This window comes from Astatotilapia calliptera, chromosome 11 (assembly GCF_900246225.1).
Source record: "Astatotilapia calliptera chromosome 11, fAstCal1.2, whole genome shotgun sequence".
Classification (NCBI taxonomy): Eukaryota; Metazoa; Chordata; class Actinopteri; order Cichliformes; family Cichlidae; genus Astatotilapia; species Astatotilapia calliptera.
Window position 1 is genome coordinate 25,765,603 of NC_039312.1, and position 27,190 is coordinate 25,792,792.

General features: G+C 39.2%; 1 protein-coding gene across 4 annotated transcripts; it reads right to left on the minus strand.

Annotated features, from left to right (window-relative positions):
• Positions 1-257: 257 nt before the first annotated feature.
• Positions 258-23,021, minus strand: thrap3a (thyroid hormone receptor associated protein 3a). 4 transcript variants are annotated; one of them, XM_026184902.1, is made up of 11 exons: positions 22,999-23,021; positions 10,655-10,799; positions 7,276-8,187; positions 5,985-6,656; positions 5,714-5,886; positions 5,411-5,522; positions 5,044-5,128; positions 3,686-3,867; positions 3,388-3,577; positions 3,113-3,256; positions 258-1,697 (listed from the first exon to the last, which is right to left on the minus strand). In XM_026184902.1, exons 2-11 carry the CDS (start codon positions 10,774-10,776, stop codon positions 1,458-1,460), a joined length of 2,832 nt encoding a protein of 943 aa, XP_026040687.1. In that variant the 5' UTR covers positions 10,777-10,799; positions 22,999-23,021; the 3' UTR covers positions 258-1,457. The 4 variants fall into 4 exon arrangements, with proteins under 4 accessions (XP_026040687.1, XP_026040684.1, XP_026040685.1 ...); XM_026184899.1 differs by lacking the exon at positions 22,999-23,021 and adding an exon at positions 15,716-16,158; XM_026184900.1 differs by lacking the exon at positions 22,999-23,021 and adding an exon at positions 10,886-11,022.
• Positions 23,022-27,190: the final 4,169 nt, after the last annotated feature.

The window sequence follows — 27,190 nt, forward strand, 5'->3', positions numbered from 1 at the left end:
TCCACCCTGATACACTCTTACCAATATTATGAAAGTAAAGTGCAAAGTGTGGTTCACTCATAGCACACAAACATAATATTTTTAGGCCACACCGACATAGGTACTTCTTATTGAATCATGAGCCAGCCTAAGTATGTTTAAGAGCCCCATGGTGTGTGGACCCTGGGAGCACCATCATTTCCATACACAGAGGTAAATAAAGATAACCTAAAAGACTGTAAAGATTCTTTTTAATTAAAGACACATACAGACAAATGTCAAAGTAATCAGTGTTTCTTTAATTTACAGTCTCTAAGAAAACAAAAACAAAAACAGTGACCACAACTATTTAAAATATGCAATATTCCCTAAGAAGTCAACCTTAAAATTTTAATCTGTAGGCCTATAACATACGCAAGTAAGACCAGTGCACCCACAGCAAGGTATACTTGTACTTGCATAAATGAGCCTAGAAACAAATAACATTGATATGCACAGAATAAACATTCCTGTTCTGTTTTACAAACTTGGATAGACTCTATACTAAAATTTTTAACTACTTCTCTCATTGCGTTAACAGTTGCACACAGTTAGCATCACTGCTAAAATCTGTTTGGTTAAATAAAAGCTTGCAAACATAAAAATGACAATACAATCTATAGCAGTGAAAACAAATTCTCTGTTACAATCGAAGTCAGAATCCTGCGTGGCCAAGTACAAATACCAAAATTAAAGTCTTTGCAGAAAGAAAATCACTATCAATATTATACACTAAAGTGGTATCCAAAAACAAGCTAAAGCTACTATTCGGATAGTAAAATGTTTCACAAGCTTGTTAAAAGGCTTTTAGCTAGTGCTGTAAAATGGTTGTATGCTTTATAATGACAGACTGCAGGGCACAATCTATGACCCTGTGCAGTTTGGTCCCATTGTCAGATCAGTGTTATTTCTGCCAAATTGGCTGGACTGTGGTGTTTTATGTCATCACCAACAACATACTTATTGCTGAGACATAGCTCAGAAAAACATAACATATAGTCACTGTTTGCAAATTAAATTAGATTTTAATATATTTGCAGTACAATAATTTATCTTGTTGCCTAACTGATTTGATCAAAAATGTGCAGTTCTTTTTTGTGTTAATTCAAAATTGCAAGTTATTTTCTAACCATCCTAACCAAAAAAGTGTAAATATTAATATAATGCTGCGTGAAAGAGATTTTAATTTACCAAAATAAAGCAAAAGCATAAAACTTTAAACTTGACAAGAAACTGCATTTCACTCTTAAACAGCGCTTTTACTAGTCTTGATGTAGGAAATGGTTGTGTCAAGTCTGAAGAAATGAAAACAAAGTAATATGTTTCATAGGAATATCTTAAAACATTTAATCTGCATTTATTGATCCATTGGATAAAATCACTCAGTCAGATCTTGTGAGAACACAGAAGATACGATTTTCTGCAGATTCCTTTGCTACTCAGATGTTCTCTCCATCAACTTCTGCCCTTTTATGGTCCTGTTCTGTCTCTTCTCTCTGCATGCCACCTTGCTCGTCATTGACCTGGAATTTATCGAGGCCCCATTTTGGATAGATGATATTGGGACCTCCAGTGGCTTTGCGGATAAGGAACCTCGCTCTTCCGCGAGTTAAACTTCCCCTCCCTCGACCTCGATTGTCTGTCCACTTGGATTCTGACTCTTCATCTCTGTCGTCGTGCTAAAAATGTGGGAGAATGTGAGAGACAATTGTCAAGGCTCAAATTCAACACATTAAATGCTGAAGCTGAAAAACAATTTTTTGAAAAATCTATGTTAGCCCTATGATCAGCTAAATACCATTCAAAGGAGAGAGTAGTCAGTTTATTCACTAACCAGGCTGCTAGCTGTCGCTAGGTAAAATCAGCCACAAAGAGGGTGCTACACCAGAAATCTCCCTGTGACCCTTATGGTTACTAGCAGACTATAGCAATTTCTCATAGTTGCATTGAAGACTGAACATTCGTTACTACTTGCTGAGTGTTAGTGAAAAAGAGCAATGCAAACCTGAAGAACAAGAACAACTTTCCTTTTAAGGGTCAGATGTTTCTGGATTTTTGTTGCACTTTTAACAATTTCACTACTTCTCAGCTAGCAGTCGCTTTGTGGTTTGGCAAGCAAATTACAGGTCACCGTGGCAACTTCATAATATCAAATCAAATCACTTTTTATTCTCACATCACATGTGCAGGTACACTGGTACAGCACATGCGAGTGAAATTCTTGTGTGCAAGCTTCACAAGCAACAGAGGTGTGCAAAATGCAATACAATAACATAAGAACAATGCTAAAGCTGTTTGGTAGGGCACCATGCCTTCTTTGAAAGCACCTTTACTTTCATTGAGTGACTGCATGCAACCACTCACCAACTAGCTAGAGAAGATACATTTTCTTCCCTGGTGAGTTAAGGGGTTGACGACTCTGCTCTAGGCCTGCATGATTGGGTCGTTAGCAACTGATTTCACAATGACACCAGCAACCACTTGTTAACTTGTTGGGGAATGCACATTTTTCCACAGTGACCAGTGGTTGCCAGGAAGTTACTGGCAGGTCTATAACCCAGTGTAACTGAGGTATAAGTGGTTAAGCTGATGAATGGCTGAATGGACAGATTTTCACATTTTGAATTTGATGCCAACAATGTAGTAAAATCATGACAGGGACATGTTTACCACCATTTGCATCACCTCTTCTTTTAACAACCATTCTAAGCATTTGGCAGCTGCTTGATATATAATTCCAGCTGGTCAACAGTTTAGTCCTCCTTAGTCATATTCATGGCTTCATAATGCTCCACATGTCGGACGAATAGATGTGGAATGCAGCCAGGCCGCTTTAGCACCGGGACTCATTTACTGTGGAGCCATGCTGCTATTAATAAACAGAATGGTGCCTGGGTGGTACCATACATTGCTTCAAAACCTGTATGTATTGTTCAGCATTTTTTCAGACCCTCAGTTTTCACTAGATGTGCAGTTTAAATGTTTGGCAAATAATTATATGCTTCTATTGTTTACATTTAACACAGCCTCTAAATATTTTCAGAAATCAACGTTGACAAAATAAGGACAGAGATAAGGAATGAGAAAACCTTACCAAGTAATATTTTTTGCTCTTGGGAGTATATTCTGGGTTCCAGTCTTCACTTTTTTGGTGTACAACCATGCTTACAGGATTACTGTGTGAAATGTTACCCTGATAGTTCCCTTTGCTCCAGTTCCTTCCACGTATTCTTACTTGCTATAATTGGAGAAAAAGAAAAAAATGCTCAAAATATGCAATACATAGCGATACATAGCAAACTGTCTATGATGGGAATTTTACATTATATTGTAGATATTACAACAAATCAAGCTTTTTATTGGCCTTACAAATCCTCCATGTGGATGTCCACTTTCAGCTGAACCTGATGATTCCCTTTGGCCCAGTCGGTTTTTATTAAAGTCTCCATTTTTTGAATCAGGTTTCTCTTGGGGTAAACCTTCATCTTTGTTAGATTTGGAGGATGAGGAAGATGAGGATGAAGTGGAGCGAGAACGTTTCTTCTTCTTCTTGCTTTTCCTGCACAAGGATTATCATGCAAGCAAATTCTTTACATGCAGCTGTTTATAGTGCAAGATGATTATGTCATCATAATGGTAGATACAAGTACAGAACAATTGTGCATACTTTGATTTCTTGTGGTATTTATGGAAGTTTTCCACAGATCTCTCTCTGCTAGAATCTGGGGAATCTCCCGCATCTCTTCCCTGATCCTCGTTATAATATCTTTCATGGGTCGAATATTTTTTACGGCGTTCAATATCCAAGCGAAGGTCCATTGGGTCACCCTTGATTTTTTCCCCTCCATCCTGAGCAAAATTAAAACAGAACACAATGTCGTGGATAGACTTTGGATTAGCATGTGGAGGGCTGTCAGTCTTCTCTGAGCTAAGCGGATTTGTAAACTAAATAGTGAACTGCAGGGAAAAAGGGCAAAAACCCAGGTGACAACCAGCTGGCATGAATAAAACCAAGCTATTTTTGAGGGAATTTTGAGTGCATTTAATAGGCCAAGCCAGTAGTTTTGCATGTTTTTAGTGTTTCCTAAACATCTACTTTTCCAAATCTTATGTTTTGATGATCAAATTTTACATGACTTCCTGGTCACAAAAGTCTTCATAATTTCTTTAGATAGGTGGTTCAGCACAGTTAACATGTAGTTAGCCTTATCCATCCAATCTATTCAACAGCAATAAAATATCCAGCAACAGATTCACATATTTAAATTCCTAAACTTCAGCAACATCACATACTCGTGTTTTTCAAAACACAAAGGTTTGTTAAACTTTCAGGCCATAACAAGTTGAAATCATGTCATATCTTATCATATAGTATCATGAACCAACACCAATGGATGGCAGGAAGAAATCAGAAATCGGGTTTGGAAAACATGTGGGAAAAATGCCGAAGTGTAAACATGGATAAAACATGCAAAACCACCAGTTTGGCTCTTTCACAACAGTGACAGACAAGGCATGTGATTGTTCATGCTAATTTCAGTTTACTCAGTACTTAGTATTTCCTCTGCATGTTTGAGAGCTGACCAGATGTATCCATGCGCATCAATAAAGAAATACTATGATGGTTTACTCAGAATGTTAAGCAAGTAAACGTAAGCACAGGCACATGAAGTGCCTGCTGTTGGTTATTTCCGTTCCTTATTTTTTTAAAAGAATACTTACGAAGACGATTGCTTAGAGTCCCTTGAACAGCTTTGGCACTGAGGCTTCCATTTTTGACCTTATTTGATTCATTAGCCTTGGTCAGGCTTGTGCCCACAATACAACCCATTCACCATGTGAGGCGATATAACAAACAGCAAAGTCAAAGTGCCTTATTTTGCATTTGCTTTTCTTAGACTTGAGCATCTCCCTTCAAGGAAAGCCATGGGCTTTCAGAGAGTGCAGTCTAAAGGCATGTGGCTTTCTCACTTGTTTGAAGTTGTCTTATTCCAATATACTTCATACGTCAAAATGTTCAGTCACCTTGTAAGTGCCATCCTCTGAGCTTTTCATCGCCTCAAAAAGTTGAGGGTGTTTCTTAAAAGCACTTGGTGAAACATCGATTCGCCTGCAAGAAAGAAATCAAGATGGGATAAAAGAAATGCAAGACACGTGCCATAACAAACAAACGGTCAGCAACACTGAACTGGAAAGACAACACGAAACAGAAAAAAAGAAAACTGCTGGGAAAGTAAAACTGACCTCCACCAAGCATGAGAACAAATAAGCCAAGATAGTCTGTAGATTATCAGGGAGGAAAGGTGAGAAAAAATACCTGAAAGCTGTTAAAAGAGGAGGTGAAGCCACAGCACACTGAAGGTGAGAGGGGTCACTCAATAGGCGACTCTACCTGTGTATCTCTGGACTTTTTCTTGGCTTCATCATTTCCTTCTCTGCAGCTTGTCTTTGGTACAAGGTGAATCGCTCATTTAGAGTCATGCCAGAAGATGGAAAGTGCTGAGCTGATTTGGTAACAAAGTAAGAAGCAAAAGCTATGGTTACGTCACATTTTATTCAAGAGGCCATTGTGAATAATAATGCTGAAAATCAGTCAAGACAAAATATTTGATTGTTCTATGAATTTTGCGTCATAGAGGGTATCGAGGGTAATGATTTGCAATCGCTCGATATGGTTTAGACACAGAAGACTCACCTTTGATGTGGTGAACAATGGTGACAATGTGCTGAGCAAACAGCTCAGAGGGACTTCTTTGTAACTGTGCAGCCTTTACATGCTGGAAGATGGAGCGAAATTCCTGATCCTTTTTAGAGGACTGCACAAGGTCCTGAGACAACTGTCGCTCTTCAGCTAAAAGATCTGATGAACTGAAATGATAAGTTCTTTAGTCTCTTGAATTTCTTTTGAATGAATAATGACATAACATTAAAAAAAAGAATTATTGAACCTATTGAACAAGGCTTACCTTATCAGGCTATCTCCAAGGAAATCCATTCTAACATTAAATTTTGCTTCCTGTTTTCTTGAGGACATGACAGGCGGGTCCTCTACTCTGACCTCAAACGTGTCTCTGTCAGAGTTCCTCCGCAATGGTGGTGTAGGAGATGGGATAGATAGAGATTCTGCCGTCTTCCTGGCTTTACAAATCAAGTCTGGGGACAGTTCTTTGAATTTTCCCGTTAACTCCCTTTTGGCAGCGGCAGTGGCTGCTGTTTTATCCTGCTTTCCACTGAGATAAAGCTCCTCTGCCGTGGCATCTTTGTCACTATTAGCAAACTTCTGCCATTTCGCAAAGCACTCTTCAAACTGTTCTCGGGCTGATGGAGCGACCTTGGTCTTTGGCTTATAGGACACTTCTCCATTATTCCAATTTTTTGGAAGTGATTTAAATTGAGGCTTAATGATCATCTCATCCTCCTCTTCCCCATCAGCAGACAGAAATGGTGAGGCTTTGAAAAAGCTGTTCAGAGACACTCCAGCATCATTATCCTCTTTGTATTTTCTTGATACAGAATCAGAGACAACTACAGAAGCTTTGCCATTTACTTTCTCTTGTTCCATTTCCATACAGTTTGCTTCTGCGTTCCTGGCATTTTCTGAAGCAGATTTAGCTTTAGCTTTAGCTTCCTCCCAAAACCTAAAGAAGGAAAAAGAGATAAAAAGCTCTGTCTAACTCGAAAACCTGATTGTGAGACAGCTGCAAAAATGAAAATAACAGTGAAATATAAGCATTTTTTATCAGGGAAGCACTTTAGTAATGAAAATAAAGAAGAAGAAGGATGTTGTTTTCACTTGGAAAACCTTTAGAATTCCTGTAAATGGATACAATAGCTGAAGCTTGCAAAGTTTATAAAATGCAAATATGAAATGGTTGTGTAGTTTACCCAAAGTAAAGCTCAAATGAACCTGCTGTCCATTATTGGACTACCAAAAGTATATTTGTAATGGCTTCTGGTACATTTGCCTGATGTTGACTTTTTTTCATTGTTTATTGTCGCACCACTGTCTGCTCAGCTCTGATGCATACTCTGTTACATGTCCTGCACACACAGCCGAGCCAGGCTACTTATTTGTAATAGATTTCTAACTAATTTGTAACTATATTGCTGGAAAACCTAATCTATCCATTAATATGGAATCAAACCCAAAAATCCACAATCTGCATTATGTGAGGCTCCAAACAGAAGAACCAAACAACAATTTGTGTTTCAAGTTACTAAAAATTGTCATGAGTGTAAACATAAAACTGGTCTTACTTCCTGAATGCAATGGAGATTGCTGTTTTATCTCTATCCAGGTTGTCTTCTTTGGAGATGTCAAAGCTGGAAAGGATTTGATTTAGACCTTCATTTGAAGGTTTTTTAGCCGAGGATGAACCACACACCATCTGCCAGGTGGGGGTGCCATTGGGTGTGATGCCTGTGTTTTTAGTGGGGCTAGACTGGTTAGCCGTTTGGCTGCTCTGACCAACAGTAGCAGCAGAGCCTGCCAGCGGACTGTTTTTCTTTGGACTGCTGCTGTAGTTTGTCAGGCCTTTCCAGTTCCCCTCAGTTCTCCCACCGCCAGCACCTTCTATATCATCTCCTGCCAATAACTCAACACGCTCCCCTGACTCATCCTCTCCCTCTCCTCCCTTTTGAACGTCCTTGGAAGCCAGCTGCTCATCTTTCACATCTTTTGAGGTTTGGTTAGCGAGCAGGGAGGCCGGCCTGCATTTAGGAGAGGAGGAGTGTGATGAGGCAGAAGAATGCTGCGAGTGTCTGGATAAAGGAGAACAGGATTTGTCGGACTGGTGAGATTGACCATGAGGGGAGGTCCCACAGTGTTTCTGAGAGCGTCCTTGTGAATGGTTTTGATGTTGTTTCTGTTGCCAATGCTGTTGCTGTTGTTGTTTCTGATGATTTTGTTGCTGTTTTTGAGGATGCTGCCTGAAATTCTTCCAGTTCTGATGATAGTTGTTGTTATTGTAGCCACGTCCACCTCGTTGGTAGCGTCCACGTGGGAAGTAGCCCCGTCCTCGACCCCTGAAGTTATATGGCCTACGGAAGCCGCGGTGATAGCCCCGGAAGTCCCGGTTGTTCTGGTAACCTCGCGGATATTTCTTCTCCCGGTTATAGGATGGAGAATAAGATCTTGATCTTGACCTTGACCGAGACCGAGATCTAGAGCTGTGAATGAATAAAGAAGACAACGAAAACATTACGTTTATTTCTACAGAGTTTGATATAGATACATTTTCTCAATAATGTATTGCCTCCAAAATAGAAACAGTAGATCTTATGTGAAACAACACTACCAGAAACTATAAACCACCTACAATTAACAGTTTAGAGCTGAGACAGACAGATGCTTGGTTAATATAAAAGGGAAAAAGGTGGAGCATATTTGCTTTGGCTCAATGACATACAAAACTAGGAGTACTTGGATGATTGCTTACAACTGTTTAAAAAAAAACAACGTTTATTGCTGGTCTGAAAAATTGAAATGACATATCTATTCATAACTATTCAAATTCTAGGGAAGTTTACAGAAGAAAAACACACAGCTCCTATTATTCAGGATCATTTTGAAAATAATAACAATCCTTAATATTTTGAAACAAATGTTTTGAAAATAATCCTTAAATTCTGTGACGATGTATAACACTTGAATATATGTTATTATGATAACACATGGAGAACACAACATGTTGCGGAGCATACTGCAAGGTCAGATTAGACCACAGGGTGGCGCTGCTGCACTTCCAATAAAAAGCCTTCCACAGCGTGCTAGCCTTGACTTTTTACCAGGGCTTCAGATTATAACAGTCTGTTCTTCAGTTTTCTCAAATCAGCAATTTAATCAGAACACCATGCTTTTAAAAGTACATTTCAACACTGTGTCCACAGCTGTCCACTGTCATATTTGAGAGTATAACTGTTTCAGACTTCAAAGTAGTAGTGCAAAGTATCTACTGCTACTTGTATTTAACTGCATCTTCAGCAGCTTTTATAAAGGATGCATTTCTCACCACCACCCTCCTAAAATGTTAAGAGTATGAAGTGATTTACAAATAATTTAAAATCTAAAAAATGCTGCAGAGCAAAAGTCTAGATTAATGAATTAAAGCTGTGCCAAAGTACATGCAAACATAATACTAAACTAGATAAATGAACTTAAATTTTAAAAAAAAAGAAATAAGAGAAGCATGTAACTCACCTAGTGTGCTTTCTCATTGGAATACAGAGGCAGTGCAATGAGCAGCACTGCACAGTGCGAGCTACAAATACTGCATCTCCTCTGCCCAGCTCTGGTGGAACAGGGAGTCACATGGACCGTATAAGGGTGGGAAATCTACTACTGCCTGAATTCTTTGACTCTATGCCTGCCAGTTAAAAGGGCTTTTCAGCACGTTTGGAGAGGATTAATGACAGAATATTGTGTCACACATGGCAAATCTGTTCCACCAAATTGTTGTGGATATTATTTTCTTTCAGCTTCCTGCTATGACTTGTCAGTGAGTAAAAAATCGGCCAAGCGAGAGCTCAGACCATGTACTTCTGTAAACTGTGGCTCTAATTACTAAGTGTGTTATAGCAAGATCAGGTAATGTTGGAAAGAAAGAGTTTAAGCTTCGCACTGGCAACATTTGACAACATGTTTCCACCCAGCACACTGTCAAACCTGCACCTTTAAATGCTCTTTAACCTGACAACTGTTTCTTGTTCTAACATGCTGCCCATGTAAAACATGCAGGAAATTAACTATTTATTTGTGCGTGCGTGCGTGCGTGCGTGCGTGCGTGCGTGCGTGCGTGCGTGCGTGTGTGTGTGCGCAGAGGGTGGGCGGGGATATGCTTTTTTCTGTTTTTGTATTTACATTTTTGTTGTTTTCAAACTTGTACAAAGGTGTGCATTCACACTTTTCCAGTCCTGTTTTGCCTTCCCACAAAGCCATTTGCACACGTGCAAGGTAGCTTCAGGAAGAGTAGACCATTAAATTCCTTCCATAACTCTTATTTATGCTAATTTTAATACAAGCTGTAACACTGCCAGGAAATGAGCTAGCCTGTCATTTTATTGCCATCCGGGCGTCACTCTACCAGTAGCGGCAAAGGCATCAGACTGAAGCCTTACTGTTTCTTACGAAAGCACATCAAAGTCAGCAGAAAACCCTTCAGTCAAAGCTTCACGAAATAAAAGCACATCAACAAAATGCCTTTCAAAATACTGTGAAATGTGGTACAAAACATTCCCATATGCCACTGTGCAATATTATATTAGACTACCTTAACTAAATTCACTAACCGGGAGCTGAACTCTCAAATATTAATTTCCTGTGGATACAGAGCCTGACTCAAGAGTTTGGGTAGGACTCAAAGGCTCTAATATGCTCCACCAGCTCTGTCTATTCATGTGAAAACCAAACTCTTTAAATCCTACAGATGGCAATCAAAGATACACAAAAATACACAGTGTGTTTCCAGTCAGCCACAATAAGATTTGCTACACAAAACAGATGAAAATGGATCTCAAGAATGAGTTTTTAAATTTTACTTTAACAACACAGATCTGGCAACTAGGGTGGAACTTTAGCAATCAAGGCAAATGCATGTTATCCGCTAACAAGCTGTTGCAAACGGAAGATCGCTCGTACCTATAGCGGTGCTTCCTGGACCGAGACCTGGAGCGACTCCTGGAGCGGGAGGTGGAACGGGATCTTGACCTGGACCTCGAGCGGCTCCGAGATCTCGAGGCTGATTTTGTGGATCTGGACATCACTGCACTCAGCCTACCTCTAGCTGTGACACAAAAATGTTTTACAGTCAAGTTAGGATTGCTGAATATGTATACGGTGCGCCTGTTTAAAAAAGAATTATGACATCACCTGTTCATTTGCAGGAACAATTGGATGAACAATAAAAGAAAGGATAAACAAATTTCAGGAAAGCTGGGTCAAAAATCCCTTAAATGAAAATGTCCAACAGAGATAAACCTTCCAAAATGAGCTTCAAAAACAGTCTTAAAGAAAAAGCTGCATGAAGAAAAACAACAGCTGTGAAAAAGGAAGAGGCCAATCTGTAATAGTGTAAGGTTTAAACAGAAGGAGTTTTATTTATCTCACTCATCATTTGCATAGAGGGCTGTCTTCTATCAGTCACCTGACTAGTTTTTTTTTCAGCTAACCAAAAATATTATAAAACAATTATTCAGAAATAATAATATAATGATAATATAATATTATTATGATAAATAATAATATAATATACAGTTATTAGTATGATAGATTGTTTTTCAATTTCCTTATCACAGAAGACCTGCAGAGCAACATAAAATAACTTAAAACTGGTGACAGAAATGTTGTGTCTCAGTTGACTGTGCAGAAGAAAAAGTTGCCAGTTTTTTAATAAGGCAAAATAATCGAGAAGACAAACCACCAAATTCAGTACTATTTGTATTCCTTTGGGTGTTTGACACTAACATACCTCTAAATACACCTACATACAACATATATATAATATATATAATATATATATATATATATATATATATATATATATATATATATATATACAGGGAGAGAGAGATATGTTGTATATGTTGACCAGACTCACTGAGTGTATGACATATGAGAATCTGAATCAGAGAGACTTTATTAATCCCAGAGGGAAATTGAGTTGTCATAGCAGCAAATATACAACAAACATCAAGCACTCATATAAAATGAGTGTAGAAACAGAGATATTCATAAATATTAAGATAAATAGATAAATATAAATATAGGTATAAATATACATATACATATAAAATATAGAAATATAGAGACATTTATATATTAAGATGTGCTAGAGATGCTGCGTACAAGGGCTTATTTTGAGGAAGTCATAAAAGCCGTGCTAACCATGTTAAATGCAAAAGCTGCTACTTGCATTTTTACACCACAGCATCGTATGTAATCAAGTGTAAATCTATTCACATAAAATGCATGGTAACACAAGCCTCGTTTAGTGGTTTTTTTTGTTTTTCCCCTTTTCATAACTTATTAAGAGCTTTCATTACTGTTACACTTGCCCCTTGCCCGATCCTTTGTTAAATATTTAACCTACACCATGCCCAGCTAAAACCAGTTGATTTCCTCTGCAGCTACATAGAAATTTGCTTGTGGTTAATGCTCTGCTGTGAATCCGACACCACAGAGATGTTCTCATTGGATGTTCTCACTACATGGTCTGCACACACCGACCTCAATGTACATTAAACTTCAAAGGATGACTCTTCTGAAATCAGGGCTATGCTTGCAAACTTCCCGAATTGCACTTTCATAGTGAGAGGAGGAGTTTAGTAAGAGTCTAGTTTATTCCCTTCCAAGGCCCACAGGGCAATATCTGTGCCATATGATCCACAGAGTACAGTAAAAGCTAGGGATCAAATAATTGATCTTTCATTATGAGAATCATCTTCAGAGATTTAGGAAGGAGGAAATTGCAAGCTACACATGGCATGGATTACAAAAGCACCGAATGCTATCACATGGTAGTCCCAGCGTGCATCCCCGCTACTATTTTGGAGAGTATCGAAATAGATCCAATCCCTCCCACCCCCACCCAACTCTTTCACGTGCTCTATGAACTTCCCACTTCCCTCATTTCTGGCAGCTTGTTTTTTGGCTTTCAGACAATAATTTCCTGAACGTCCAACCTAAATAAAGAGTTAACGCTGAGTTTAGCCTAATGTACACATTTCAGCAAAGGCAGACAGATGTGGTTCTTTGCAGCATCTGGTGGCTAAACAGTAAAATCAATTACTTTTTCATATTAGCTTTTGAATGAGTTTCAGCAGAAACTATGCACAAAAGATCTCTACAAAGCTGTGGTTACTCATTGCATTAAGACTGCATTATTAACACACCACAACCTCATTTTAGCATCACGTATGCATAAAATTAGATGTGTGACCATAACATTGTTTTTCCCTGTAGCTGGTAGAATAAGACAACGAGATCTGTTTTGATAGCGTCACCCTGAAAGTTCAATTGATAACCAGCTGCAGCTGTCTGTGCTCCACAATGTGTGGTCGACAGTCTAATCACTGAGATTGCACCCTCTTGGAAAGGCAGGAGGCAGTAGGCCTTTAATCACTAACTACTAGATTTCTGAACACCATTACTCTTACTGACACACATGCATGCAAATCCACACAAATGTTATTACCAGTATGTTTTTGTCTGCTTCCTCATCCATATCCTAATAATGAATCTATCTATTTGACATAGCCACTACATTTGTGTCAACAACTTAGATTCTTTTCATTATTTGTTTGCTCATAAGCAAATTCAAAGTTAAGGTCTAACCTGAGTCTTACTGGTTTCAATCCAGAGTTTTGAAGGGGGTTTTCATAGCAAGGTTTCTGTAACAAACACAACAGGAACAGCATGCAAAACTAGAAAAGCAGGTCTGCAGTCCAACTGCTAGAGAAGCAATGATGGTGAAGCGCGTGTAGAACGATGTGCTAAATAGACGTGCTCGAAAAACATTAAAATGTCTGTTTAACACTGTCTGGTATTCATGTGGATACACACACACACAAACACACATGCTATTAAGGCTCCCCTTGGAGCAGTGAATGACAGCTGTGTAATCCTCATCAGCTGTTTATTTCATATAACAGCAAAAGTAGCTCTGATAAACAATGGTACAGCAACATGATACATAGCTCAAAGCATATGAGAAGAAACGCTCACTCATCTGCCCTATCATTAAGACTACCATGCCACAGTGGCAGCTGGAATCACATTTGCTATCTATATATGCCCCCAAGACACTCTTCTCTCTATTTCTGAAAAAGCCACAGCAACTGTCACTGGTACAGTGTTTGGTTATTGACGTGTGGCAGTCCCTCTTAGTATTCCCTCCAGGCGCTTCACAGAGCAGTTGATGGATAACAAAGTCACTGGCAGCACAATTTAAGTTTGGGATTAATAGTTGCGCTTTCTTAGGAGGTTAATATCTTAAAAAAAAAAGAGAAAGACTGTTTCTCTAACAGTTGTCTGACATTTGTTTGTCATTAAGGAGCTACTGTTGCTGCTCGAAAGACAAATGAGATTTCCTGCAGCATTATTCTCTAGTAATGATCAACAACGATAGATCAGGACGCTGTTCGACTTGGCACTGAGCTTTACCACAAGCAGCTTCAGCTAGCTTTCTGCAAAGCACTAAACACACGTCACACGAGGGGGAAATTTTGTTTTAAAGTATTTTTTTCGTGCAGTTATACTGTCATGACAACAATCGGTAGTTTAGAGACTAACAAATGCCACTGAATAGCGTTTTTGGCACATATACTCCTGCCTGTAAAAAAATGGCAGACGGCAGAGTGTCACAGTGGCATCCTTACAATCACATGCTTGCAGTTGTCTGTCATCACCACAGTAATGGACCTCTCCCGCATACAAGGGGGAGCTCATCAGCAAAAGGTCCTCTCTATTTTGGTAAGTTGGGACCAGCCTGGAAAATCATGAGTTATACATTTACCTTATATTTCCAAAATACACTCAGCTGTTGTTTATGTTCTTGTGGGCTGGAATCTCCATACAAACCCAGCGGCACTGCGTTTGTTTTTGTTGTTAATTAAGTGGTAGAATGTTTTCATTTCTAATTTATTTGAGCAAAGGTTATTACAGCAATCTGTAAAAAGTAGTAGTTTCTATGCTCATTAAATACAACATAAAAGAAACCACCACAGTGATGGCAATCACAGAGATAGAGTTCACACAATATCGAAAAGGAAACTAAATTATTTGTTATGTCATGTTATTCCCGGACAGCATATTTGGACACGGCACACCTTTGTGTTGTCAGTGTCTGTGTGTGTATGTGTGCTTTGTTTGCTAAGAAGGCTCAACCTCATAGAGGATGCCACAGTACAGCAGGATACAGGCTTGGTAGTATTTTCAAACCTTTTTTTTTTTTTGCCTCTGTGGTCCATAGAAATAGATTCAAGCTGGATCTCAAACCCCAAACAGACAACTACATACGCAGTTCTTTCTGCTATATATGACTTGGCAGGCTTGATTCCAGTTTGGAGCTGTTTACTGTAGGTGGAGGGACAGCTTAGAGAAACGTGTAATCACAAAAGTCATTCTTTCATTGGGCTAACCACCAAAGACAACAGTCAGTCATCTGGTGAAATTAAATGGCTCACTTTACTTTAAGTCCCCATTAAATCTATGGTGGTCTGAGGACGCACGTTGGGAACCTAAAAAAGGCTTCAGGGCTCTAACAGTGACAACCACTATATGCATCTTCAGATCATTTAGTGACAGGGGTGAGAGGCATATCCTCAACGAGACAGTCAATGCATTTCTGTGGCCTAGAAAACATTCATATACGCAGAAAAATTGGTCATTTAAACCAAGAGAAAGACAATACATCGTGATAAGGAATAGACTTCTGATGTTTTATTTGCTTAATTAATATTTACAGCCTTGTTTGAAATGGCGGTTTATTCGCCGAGAAGGAACTTCACTTCGCGGCAAAGAAATTCATAGTTTTTTTCTTTTTTTGTTGCGACAGATGATTCATGTGCTGCTCAACTTCCCCTTCACTTACTGTATTGTATCGTATTACACTTCACTGCCTCTGAAAATTATAATATTTCTATTACCTCTATTCGCTCTTCAAAAAACTGTTGCTAAAAAATAGGAAAGACTAAGACTTACCGGGTCGGCGTTATATTTCAGTGTTGTCGCGTCACATTCAGGAACCCTGGTAAAATATAGTAGAAATGAGTGCAGGCTTTTACTCCTTGGCGAACTCGTCTCTTCTATTGTACCCGACGGTGTGTATGTGTGTATGAGTGTGTGTGTGTGTGTGTGTGTGTCTGCGGTGTTTAGAGGGAGGGTGTGTGACAGCTCCGTGCTGCTCAGAGGTTCATATTTCCTTCCGCCTTCTCGCCACGATTTGTCAAAACACCTTCGCTACCTTGCAGTGAATGAGATTGGAGTTCTGTAGTCAGTGGGTTAGGATTAGGCTAATATGTCTGCTGTCCTTTTAATACGATCGTTTTTGTCACTAAAGCCTAATCCACGACTACAATTCACTGCGCTAAACTTGTGTTCCTACACGGAGTTGTCCCTGCTGCAGCTTCTGTCTTACACAGTGGTGCTTTGTGCAGTTTATTATAACTCCACTGTGCAGGTCTTATATTTGACCGGGGGGGGCTTCATTTAGGGACTTATCACTCGTTTTGAACGCTAACCAGCTAGTTAACAGCATGAGTACTGAAATCTGTTTTCTACTGCTTGTATTTTCAAGCGAGCCTGAACAGGTAATACTATGAAGTGATGTGTGCTGCCTGTGTCTTTATCATTCCGGTACCGTATAATTCTCCGCTAATATCAGTCTGGTTTTAAAAAACTCCTTAAAAAAAAGTTGCCCTTTTCGCAGCAATAACTGATGATTTAAAAGATGAATGTGGTGGATCATAAAGTCGACCACTTGGATACATATTCCAACTTTAGCTGTCTTTTGTAGAGCGCCTCAAGTGGACACTGTAGGAATAGCAGGCTTTGGCCTTATCTTTCAGCTCTCGTGGTTGGCGCATAGTTTAAGCACTGAATGTTAGGTGCATGGCCAGTTTGACTGACAAGTGGATGCGGAAGCAGGCACCTGTAGCTAATTTTGGTCATGAAACTAGCCCTTGATTGTGGTTGTGGTGCTCTTCAGAGCATTTTGAATGCAATTCCAGGGCAAATAAAATGGGATTCTTCGCGGTTAATCGCACTAACTACACACACAAGGGTCAGTGCTCGAGCTTTTGTAAGAAAAACTTTGAATTATATTTTTATGCTACTTAGCACTAAACCGCAAACATTTGCACCTGTGTTGCACTCTTAGAATCTATTGATGCACTTTGCTATACACGTTTGCTACCATCAGCTGATATGATGCTCAATTAAGTGTCCACTTATGTTTAAAAATAAAGTCTCCTGTCCTTTCCAGATAATTCAAAAGCAATTGAGCGACTGAAGATTAAAATTTTGTATGTGAAACACACATAAGGTCCATTTTACTCCATATTTGATGAACTTGTTCAGTAAATTGAACCAGTAATTCCTGCAAATGCATTTGTAGTTGGCATAAAGCAACCACTGAAGAAACTAAGGGTGAGCCAACAATAAAAATAAAAGTGTGACGTATTATTTTCAGGGGACAAATTCAGTATTACTAAATAACCTGGCTTGTAATCGATTATTGTGAAATCAGCCCGGCTGTGAGAAATGCTGTTTTGAGTCAGCCCAACATAGTGAGTTTCATAACAACGGAGGAAAAAAAGGAGGACTGGCATTGGAAACAAAGTCTAATGGATTGCAGTTGTATGTATGACTAAGTCACTGGGAACAGAGGATCCATTCAGCTCCCTGAATGTTAATGAGATTCAGGTCATCTGTGCAATATTAAATAGAAGAAGTGTTTCTGACTTTATTGATATTAATTTAAAATAAAGACAATCTATGGTTTACATATAAAATTAATGGTATGACTGATATGATATGTAGGACTGGATCTCTCAGGTTTTCCTTTTTAACCACTGATGATTTCCGACATCCACAAGCATTTATGTTTCATTTTTCCCATTAGCATTATAAAATATATACTAATATTAACACATTTAAAATCTTACATTAACCTCTTTATCTATAACATTTTGCTTTTGATGTTATTTCTTGAATCTTTAGCACATAATGTAATATGCTGTATAGTACTAACTGTCAGCTGTTTTAAGGGAGTATCTTGGATGCATTTATTTATTTTTTATTACAGACTAATTATTCACACAACCCATCAATTCTGAGCTGAGGAGCATCCAAAAAGTCAAATAAAATAAAAGTCAAATTTCAACAGGTCATCGATAGCACACACTGCCTGTTTGAAGACCTGCTTCCGTACCAGTAATTGTGTGAATGCCTCACAGCATTCACACAATTGAGATCCTGTTTCTCTTTATTCTTTATCTTTTATTATTCTATTTGCTCCGTTTCTTTGCCGCTTAACTACTCCCTCAGTTTTCAGTCGATTTTCACCGTTCAAACGTTCAAACTGCTATTTCTGCTTTCGACTGCTATATCTTTTGGTGATGGTAACTTTTATACTTTTTGAGATATTCAGTGCACATTTTTTTTCTCTCATCATATCTTTGTTTGAGATTCTAATTGGTTTGGCGCAGTGGCGTGAGATCTGGTAGCAAGGGTTTGAGTACTACATGTGACAGATGCTGCACATCTTCCCTGCTTAGATGTAATCTGCTTTCTTGACACTCTTCAGTGTAGTCTTTCAAATAAAGCAGTTTTCAGCAGAGTTCAGCTTCTACACAGTGTTTTCAACAGATAGCTCTCCTTCTGCTGTTTTCAGATTCCGCTACACAGCATTCACACTGCATTTTCGCAGGAAATGCAGCATTTTCTAGTTTTATTTTTATTTTTTTTATATTATTATTAGTCCTTTATTTATCCAGGTAAAAAATCTCATTGAGTTTAAAAATCTAATTTCCAAGAGAGGCTTGGTATCATGGCAACAAAATCAAAATACATGTACTACATAAGCATACAACACTTAAAACAAATACAATATCCTGTGCAGATGTCGAAGAAGTATATCTTTCATACTCATCTGATCTATCCAGGTTAGCTATTTAATAGGAATTCATGAGAAGGTGTATTTGCAATGGAAATTCTTTCAACCATTAATGCGCCACTGTGTGCACATATTGCCTTGCACATCCTGCTCATTTGACTGATTCAAAATACGACTACCAGGAAAATAACACAGCAGAATAGTTGTGGTAGGTCGAGTAAAGTTGGGATCATTAAACATCAGTGTGACTGGATGATGCGAGCAAGATAATACAGGAAGTGGTGTGTTTGCTTGTTTTTGGTTGGTGATGTAAAAGTGACTACTGAGTTTGTCAAAGCCCAGTGCTTATCTTGCAGATAAGACTATCTGTATTTATCTAAAAAAGCTAAGCAAATGACTCAGAGGAGCTAACATTTGTTCAGCAGTGTGTACTCAAAAAAGATGTGCACGTATTTGTTAGAAAGTATTTTCCTGTTTTCCAAACATAATATCGGGACTTATTTACACCCAAACTTAGGACAGTTATCCTGCCGTTTAGAATAGAATATAATTCAACTTTATTGTCATTGCACATGTCACAAGTACAAGGCAACGAAATGCAGTTTGCATCCATCCAGAAGGGCTTTAGCCATGATATAGATATATTACAGAAATGGGTCTGTTATACGTATGAGGGTGCAAAAATGGGTTTACTATGGGTATGTTATAATGTACATGGTATGAAGGTATGTTATGAATATGCTATAAGTATGTACAGGCTGTAGTGGGTATACAAGCTATGTACAGGCTATGAACAGAACAGGATATAAATATGAAACTATACAGGAATATGGAAGTTATAAACAGTTGTAAACAGTTGTAGAATTATAATTATTGTATTGTACAGGATGATTGTTTATACAGAAGTGCAGTTAAGATAAGTGAAATATGTGGCTACTTTCTACAGAGGCTATATAAAGTGCTAGTGGTTGTGGGTGTGTGTATGTTCAGTCCATTATTTTAACGTGGGTCAGATGTCGGCAGAGTTCAGGAGTCTGACAGCTGTGGGGAAGAAGCTGTTCCGGTACCTGGTGGTCTTAGTCCGGAGGCTCCTGTAGCGCCTCCCAGAGGGCAGGAGGGTGAAGAGTCCATGTGATTGGTGACTAGGGTCTTTGATGATTTTCCCAGCACTTTTCAGACAACGCTTCCTGTAGATGTCATTTATGGCTGGAAGTGGTGCTCCAGCGATGCGCTAGGTAGTTTTCACGACCCTCTGCAACGCCTTCCAGTCCGAGACAGAGCAGTTCCCGTACCAGACTGTTATACAGTTGGTCAGGATGCTCTCGATGGTGCAGCAATACAAGTTCACCAGGATGTCTGAGGACAGGTGGTTCTTCTTCAGAGTCCTCTGGAAGAAGAGGTGCTGGTGAGCCTTCTTGACCAGCTTGGAGCAGTTGGTCGTCCAGATGAGATCCTCGGAGATGTGGACTCCCAGGAACTTGAAGCTGCTCACACGCTCCACAGCCGTCCCTTTAATGTAGATGGGTGGATGTGGGTCAGCATTCCTCCTGTAGTCCACGATGAGCTCCTTGGTCTTCTCTGTGTTGAGCAGCAAGTTGTTTACGTCGCACCACTCAGCCAGACGATCCACCTCCTCCCTGTAGGCGGCCTCATCGTTGTCATTGATGAGGCCAATCACCGTGGTGTCATCTGCAAACTTAATGATGGTGTTGGAACCATCGGTAGGTCTGCAGTCGTGGGTGAAGAGGGAGGAGAAGAAAGGGCTCATCACACAGCCTTGTGGTACACCGGTGTTCATTGTGATTGTAGATGAGCAGTGGTTATCGACATGTTGGGCCGGTTGGTTATCAGTCTCTGGGGAAAACTACACATTTTCCTAATTGCAACAGCGAGATCGAAATTAACATATCACTTAACAGCAAATTACACTTTTTATTATACAATAATTTTTGGAAGTTAACTGCTGCACAATTAAAATATTCAGTATGAAATGGTGTCATGGGTATTTCTGCAGTTGGAAAAAGCAACACACCAACATTCATGATTTAGTATGAACAAGAGATTTGTTTGACTTTGTAGCCAGCAGTATTCATCAGAAACTTTACACAGATGTTTCCCCAAGGATGAAATCATATTTACTTTGGTGGTCTTCTTACTTTTCCTCTAGCACCATAATCAAGATTGCATTTGTGGCTTTGAGTGACAGGATTTCGAGGAACCATTTCGACAACCACTGGAAGGCCTGCCATGAACTATGGACCAAATATTTCCACTTCCACATGCATTTCCGTGAATATAACCAACTGAAAAAACCTCCCAGCTAACCTAAAGCAGGAAACAATGTGTTAAAATATGTAAATAAGTACATAGATAATAACCATGAAAATGTATTCCCTGACAGCGTATAACCTCGACAACCCGCTGAGATGGCCTTCCTTTAGCACCTACTCAGTGTGCCCTGTGGCCCCTTCTCATCCATCTCTCTCAGCAGCTCTGCATCATATCACCACTGTCCAGACACCAGGCAGGTTATTTTGGGCAATCCCTCTGACACCACCTTCTCGCTCTGCGCCTGGATAAAAGCATTCATACTCCTCCCACTTTAAATCCTTCCCACCTGTTGGAGCTGTCCGTCTCCTTGCTGACATGCCTGAACACATAGAGCTTTAACATTACTCCTAATAACTGCACTTAAAATCCCCCGGAGGTGTACTGTGAACGCTTGCGAAGTCATATGTTACACACAGATGGCACATGTAAAATGACCTGATCTCTCTGTCTATTTGAGCTGCGCTGGAGTGTGTTTGTTTTTTAAAAATACACCAGCTGTTCCACAGTTCAAATATTAATGGGATATAGCATAGATATTTCTTTTTCAAGGTAAATCATGGCGATCGTGGCTCAAGAGTTGGGAGTTTGCCTTGTAATCGGAAGGTTGCTGGTTCGAGCCCCAGCTTGGACAGTCTCGGTCGTTGTGTCCTTGGGCAAGACACTTCCCCCGTTGCCTACTGGTGGTGGTCAGAGGGCCCGGTGGCGCCAGTGTCCGGCAGCCTCGCCTCTGTCAGTGCGCCCCAGGGTGGCTGTGGCTACAATGTAGCTTGCCATCACCAGTGTGTGAATGGGTGGATGACTGGATATGTAAAGCGCTTTGGGGTCCTTAGGGACTAGTAAAGCGCTATATAAATACAGGCCATTTACCATTTTACCATTTAAGGTCTTTAAATCTAACAAAGTAGTTCCAGGTAAACAAATATATTGCCAAGGGACAAAAAAACTGTTAGATGATTCCTTGCTGGCCTTTTTGCATAACGGTATTTTGATATGACCCATCTGGTTGTGGTTACTTCTTGTAAAGAGCCAAACTCCTCTAATAATTCTCTTTCTGGCTGAATCACCACCTAATTCATCTTTAGGGCACCGTGGTAGCAATTTCGTTAAAATAAAGCCTCAATTGTTCGAAAGAGAAAAAAAAACTATTTTGGTCTTTCGCAATACCCATATTCAAATAACCAAATCGTTTACTCCCTGTGCTGATTAAAAAAAATTGCAGCTTGTGAAAAGTCAGAAAAAGTGTCAGTATGACACAGTCTGTGCCAGTTCACATATTACTTCCAGGCTCTGAGTCAGCTCAGTTTCTCACAATCCACAACCTGAGCAATTCTGAGATGCAACTGTCAGCTTTTAAAAACAGGGAGAAATGCTTGCTAAGCTTGATGATTTGAGGAAGATTTTTTTTAGCATATAAAAGGAAATTGCATAACATTTAGTCTGTTTTTATGGTTATGAAAGTGTTCAGTTGTAAGAAAAAATACTTAAAATGTTCTACATTTAAGATCCAACATAACTAAAATACAAGTACTCATTTATACCATTAGACTGTTAGTGTAGCTGTATCATTGTTTAAGGCAATAGCTGGTTAAGGTAGGCTGAATTATAACAAGTGAATGTGCTGTTGTTTGGTAGCATGATCTACATATGCTCATCATATGAAATCTAAACCTGAAATGTATCTGCAGCTAAAAAATTAATACGCTTGAGTAAAGATATTATAATTGCATCTGTTATACAGTAAAATCACAACACGCTGAAAATTGTGTTGTACATACTGTAAAGCTACTAATATAGTAATTACATTACAATACTTTTTCATAAAAAATATCTTGTGTTAAAAGATTTTATGGACTATAAGGCTGGTTTTCAATAGCTGCAAATCCTTCAACACAAATATGTGTGTTTACAATCTTGTTATTTTTGTGTTTAATGCCCACTTCGGTCCATCGTTTCACGTCCAGCTTTCCCACCCTATAAATGATTACATTTGGCCAGAAAGTGAAAACGCACACACTATGACACCACTATCAGTGCTTACCTTTACCGTCACTGTTAACATCAGGCCATCTGACACCTCTCCTAGATGAATATGTCTCTTGTCCTCTTTGTTGTGAGCACAGCCAACCCAACTGAGTCTGAGATGATGAGCACGTAGGCAAGACAGCTGCCCGTGCCACCAGAGGGTTCCATGACCCCCATCCAGAGCCTATTATCACCTTCTAGCCATTTCTGCGGGGCTCGATTCCACACCATTAAACCCTGTGTCAGCATTAGGCAGGCAAGAAATGTAGGAACCCAAGATGGGTATTTGGCATGAGGAGTTTAATAGAAACTCTGATTATGAACAAATCAGATGTTTAAAATGAGCCAAAAAGTCATAAAACATTGCACAGCTTTACAAGAGTGAACCAAATGGCAAGATCAGTTTGTTCATAACATTGCTAAGCATGTCAGCTGGGTCGTTTTTTTCTTCTTTCATGGAGAAGAATTGTAATTATTTGAAACCACTATATCATGGGGGCCAAATAACAGATTAGCATGGTGGTTGTGACTGACAAAGAAAAATAGTGTAGAATTTCCCTTTATTTGTTCTTTCTATGGCATTAGATTTGGAAATATATTAGAGAAGATTTGGCAAGTTTTCCATGGGCACAACCCACAATCTCAACTTTGCTTATATTTGTGGCACCAAGTAAGGGGAAATTAACAGGTTTTCCAACAGTATCAGATTTTTTGCCAAAAAATTGTTACAAAGAAATAATCGGCCAAAAACAAATTTTCTTATTTTTTGTGCTAAGTTTGGATATTTTCACAAAGCTGTTCAACATTTAAAGCTTGTGTACCCACTGGCCATTTCATTAGGCACACCTGTTCAGTTGTTTGTGTAAGCAAATATCTAACTGAGTGTTAAAATGAAGAAGAAAGGTGACTTAAGTGATTTTGAATGCAGCATGGCTGTTGTTTGCCAGACAGGCAGTCGTTAAATAAAGCTTCTTATAGCTGAGGCAGTTGGCTAAAATTAAGCCAGTTCTTTCACTGCAGCACTTTGAGACAGTTATCCATGCCTGCCTTTGTTACCACTTGGCTGGATTACTGTAATGCACTTTATTTAGGGGTCAGTGCTTCATCCATTACTCATCTCCAGGGTGCAAAATGCTGCAGCTCATCTTTTAACTGGCACTCGAAATTTTGAGCACAATTTCCCTGTTTAACCTTCATTTCACTGGCTGCCCATTCCTTTTAGGACTCATTTTAAAATTCTTTGAATTGCTTTAATAAAAGCCCTCCATGACCGAGCCTCATCTTATCTCTCTGAGCTGCTCCAGCCTTATACACCCACCCGCTCTCTCGGGTCAGCTGATTAGCTGAATGTACTCAGCATAAACTTAGAGGAGACCGTGCTTTTTCTGTAGCAGCTCCCAAACTGTAGAAGGATCTGCCTCTAGAGATTAGGCAGGACTCTTTTCTGCCTGTTTTTAAATCACTTCACCTTCACCCTAGCCTGTTTTTTTTTTTTAGTTTATTTTTATTTTAGTTGTTTTTTAGTTGAATGTATGTTGTTTTATATATTTTTCTTAATATATGGCTGTTTTAATATTTATTTTATTTTTGATTTTATTTTTGCCATTTTGTTTTATCTATTGTTCTTAACTTATTTATTGTACAGCACTTTTGGTCTCGTGTTGGCTGTTGGACTTACTAAAATTGGAGAACAGAATAATTTTTAAAAAATGGTCTGGTTTGCTCAGTCTCAATTTCTGCTGTGATATCGTGATGGCATGAACAGAATTTAATGTAAACAATATATAAATAGCAAAGATATGTTGATTATTTGGAAACATCACATACTAATCAAATCCTGGAAAATGCACTTTAACTGTAGTAGAATCTAAATATTAGGAGTCAGGGGTTAGCTGCTAGCTTGAAATGAAAACCAGAACAAAAAAAAGTATGAGTCAGAACAAACTGTGTTTTATAACTTGACATGTCAGGCACAGTATGCAATTTCAAGCTACAAGCACAAGGATTTATTCTTAATATTTTTTAGGTACTGAATATCAATTAAGTATCGTCATTAGCGCCAAATGATGCAATTACAATATCAGCTACAGATGAGATTTATAGGTTTTTCCCAGCTAAGCATCAAATAATATTGAAATCCTCTTTGCAAGAGATCCTATGATCATCTTTTGCATGTTGAAAATTCTTTTAAGTGAAAACAGCTTACTAACTATTATTGTCTTTGTTCCAAGAGATAGTTCATTTGGTTTCTGGAACCAAAAACCCTTCTGGTCTCAGATCAGAAGAAGAAACCAAAACATTCTTTCCTTCCTTCTCTGTCTCTGCCCTGCATTCCCAATGTGCAAGAATAATAAAAAGAAGAAGAAGAAAAATAACAATATAAACATGAGTCTAATGTATATATTTTTAGTGTTCAGTTTCCCCAGCGGGGTGGCTTCTTCTACTAAGTTTGGTTCTTAAGCCCCTCTTTACAGGGGCCCTGCCAGTAGCCCAGACCTAAATAGACTACCCATATGATGCAGCAGGGCCTTCTCATAAAAGATGAACTCTCTCCATGCATGTTGCCCGCACCCACAACCCAGCAGCTGGGTCATTTGGAGTTACAACTATGAATGGTCTGCGTCAAGTGGGGGGTTGTTGGTGGGCTCTGGGTTTCCATGTATGAAGTTTTGATGACTCAGCACCTGGGAGATTTGGAAAATCCAGTTCTAAAAATGTAGGCCATCGTGTGAAGTGCCAAAAGTGTTACAGCAAGCGACCAGGCTGGCAAAGCAATTTTACTCCCTAATACAATTCAATCTATCATGGACAACAAGTGGTAAGACCACGAAACAGCCAGTGATGACTAATAAATGATAAGAAAGTGAACTGCATTGGGATCTAATGCCACATGACATAAAATACTTCAGACTTAGTTTCCTCTTTAATGATTCATCTCTTTTTGTTTTGCATCCTAAGAAGTAATATCCTATTCGAGCACAAAAGGTACAGCACAGAGCACAGCTGTCTGAGACTGAGGCACTTATTATGCTCTTGTGAACTATGGTAACACGTTGGCAAGTCTGAGAACATTTTGCCCCAGCGATACTATAAAGCAGATGTTGTGCTGTGATTCAGCCCTTTCAGAAACTGACACGTGAAATTTCCATCCCTTCTACTGTGAGAAAAAATGTTTCAGCACAGCATCAAAGACTTTTTTTCCACTTTCATATCATCTAATTAAAGACATACAAATGATCAGACTGAAAGAGGAAGTGTCTTCATCATTTTCATTCGTTTACTTCTGGTAAAGATACGGGGCTTAAAGCTATGACTGTCGTACTGTTCATCTGGGGAGGAAACTATTCCCTCCTGCATTTGTTTATCTGAAATGCACCTGGAGCTTTATGGTGGATAAGAGAAAAACACTCCAACTTCCATCACACCTGCACCTTCTCAAACCCAAAGGAAACATCCCTCAGGGCAGCTAGATGCCCAAAGGATGATCTTTATTTAGGAGAGCAGCTGAGGCCGCCGCTCTCCATCCACAGCTTGGCACAGTCCCTGAGAGCCAGAGTTTGTGATGTTGTTAACTCAATAAAAAATATTACAAGCTCTCAAATCCCCAGCTGCAATCAACAGGACTGTTTGTGTTGAGGTAGGAGGACAAAGACTTGACCTGCTTTGACACTCATGCACGCACCGGGTAAAATTAGTACTTGTGCAAAGCCACCCAACCTTTACTGGCTCATCCTCCTGAACTGTCACTCAGTGTTACAGGCTGTCAACGGTTTCAATTACAGTTAGCGTTCCAGTGGATCACTGGTAACCTGAGAACATAACCGGGAGACAGGCAGCGTAGAGAGCGGCTACATATTCCATCATAAAACGTGCATATATCACATAAATACACCTGAGAAGTTGTTCCGCTTTTTTCCCTCATTGCTTTTCACCCTCCGGTGGTTTAAGAGATATACACAAAACCCATTGGAGATTAGAAACTGCAATATTAAGCAAGAGCTAATGCAACCATGCGTATAACTGAAGTTCAGTGTATCAGTTTTAGTATAGTGCTTTATTTAAAGGCCATTTCTAGAGAAACAAATGCTATCTATGGGTGTATAAGGGCAATTGGCATGATCTGAATTATTTTTATTTGTTGATCTTTTCCTGATGGCATTTAAGGTCATCTTAGTAGCTGTAACTTAATCATAGCAATGAATGTGTGG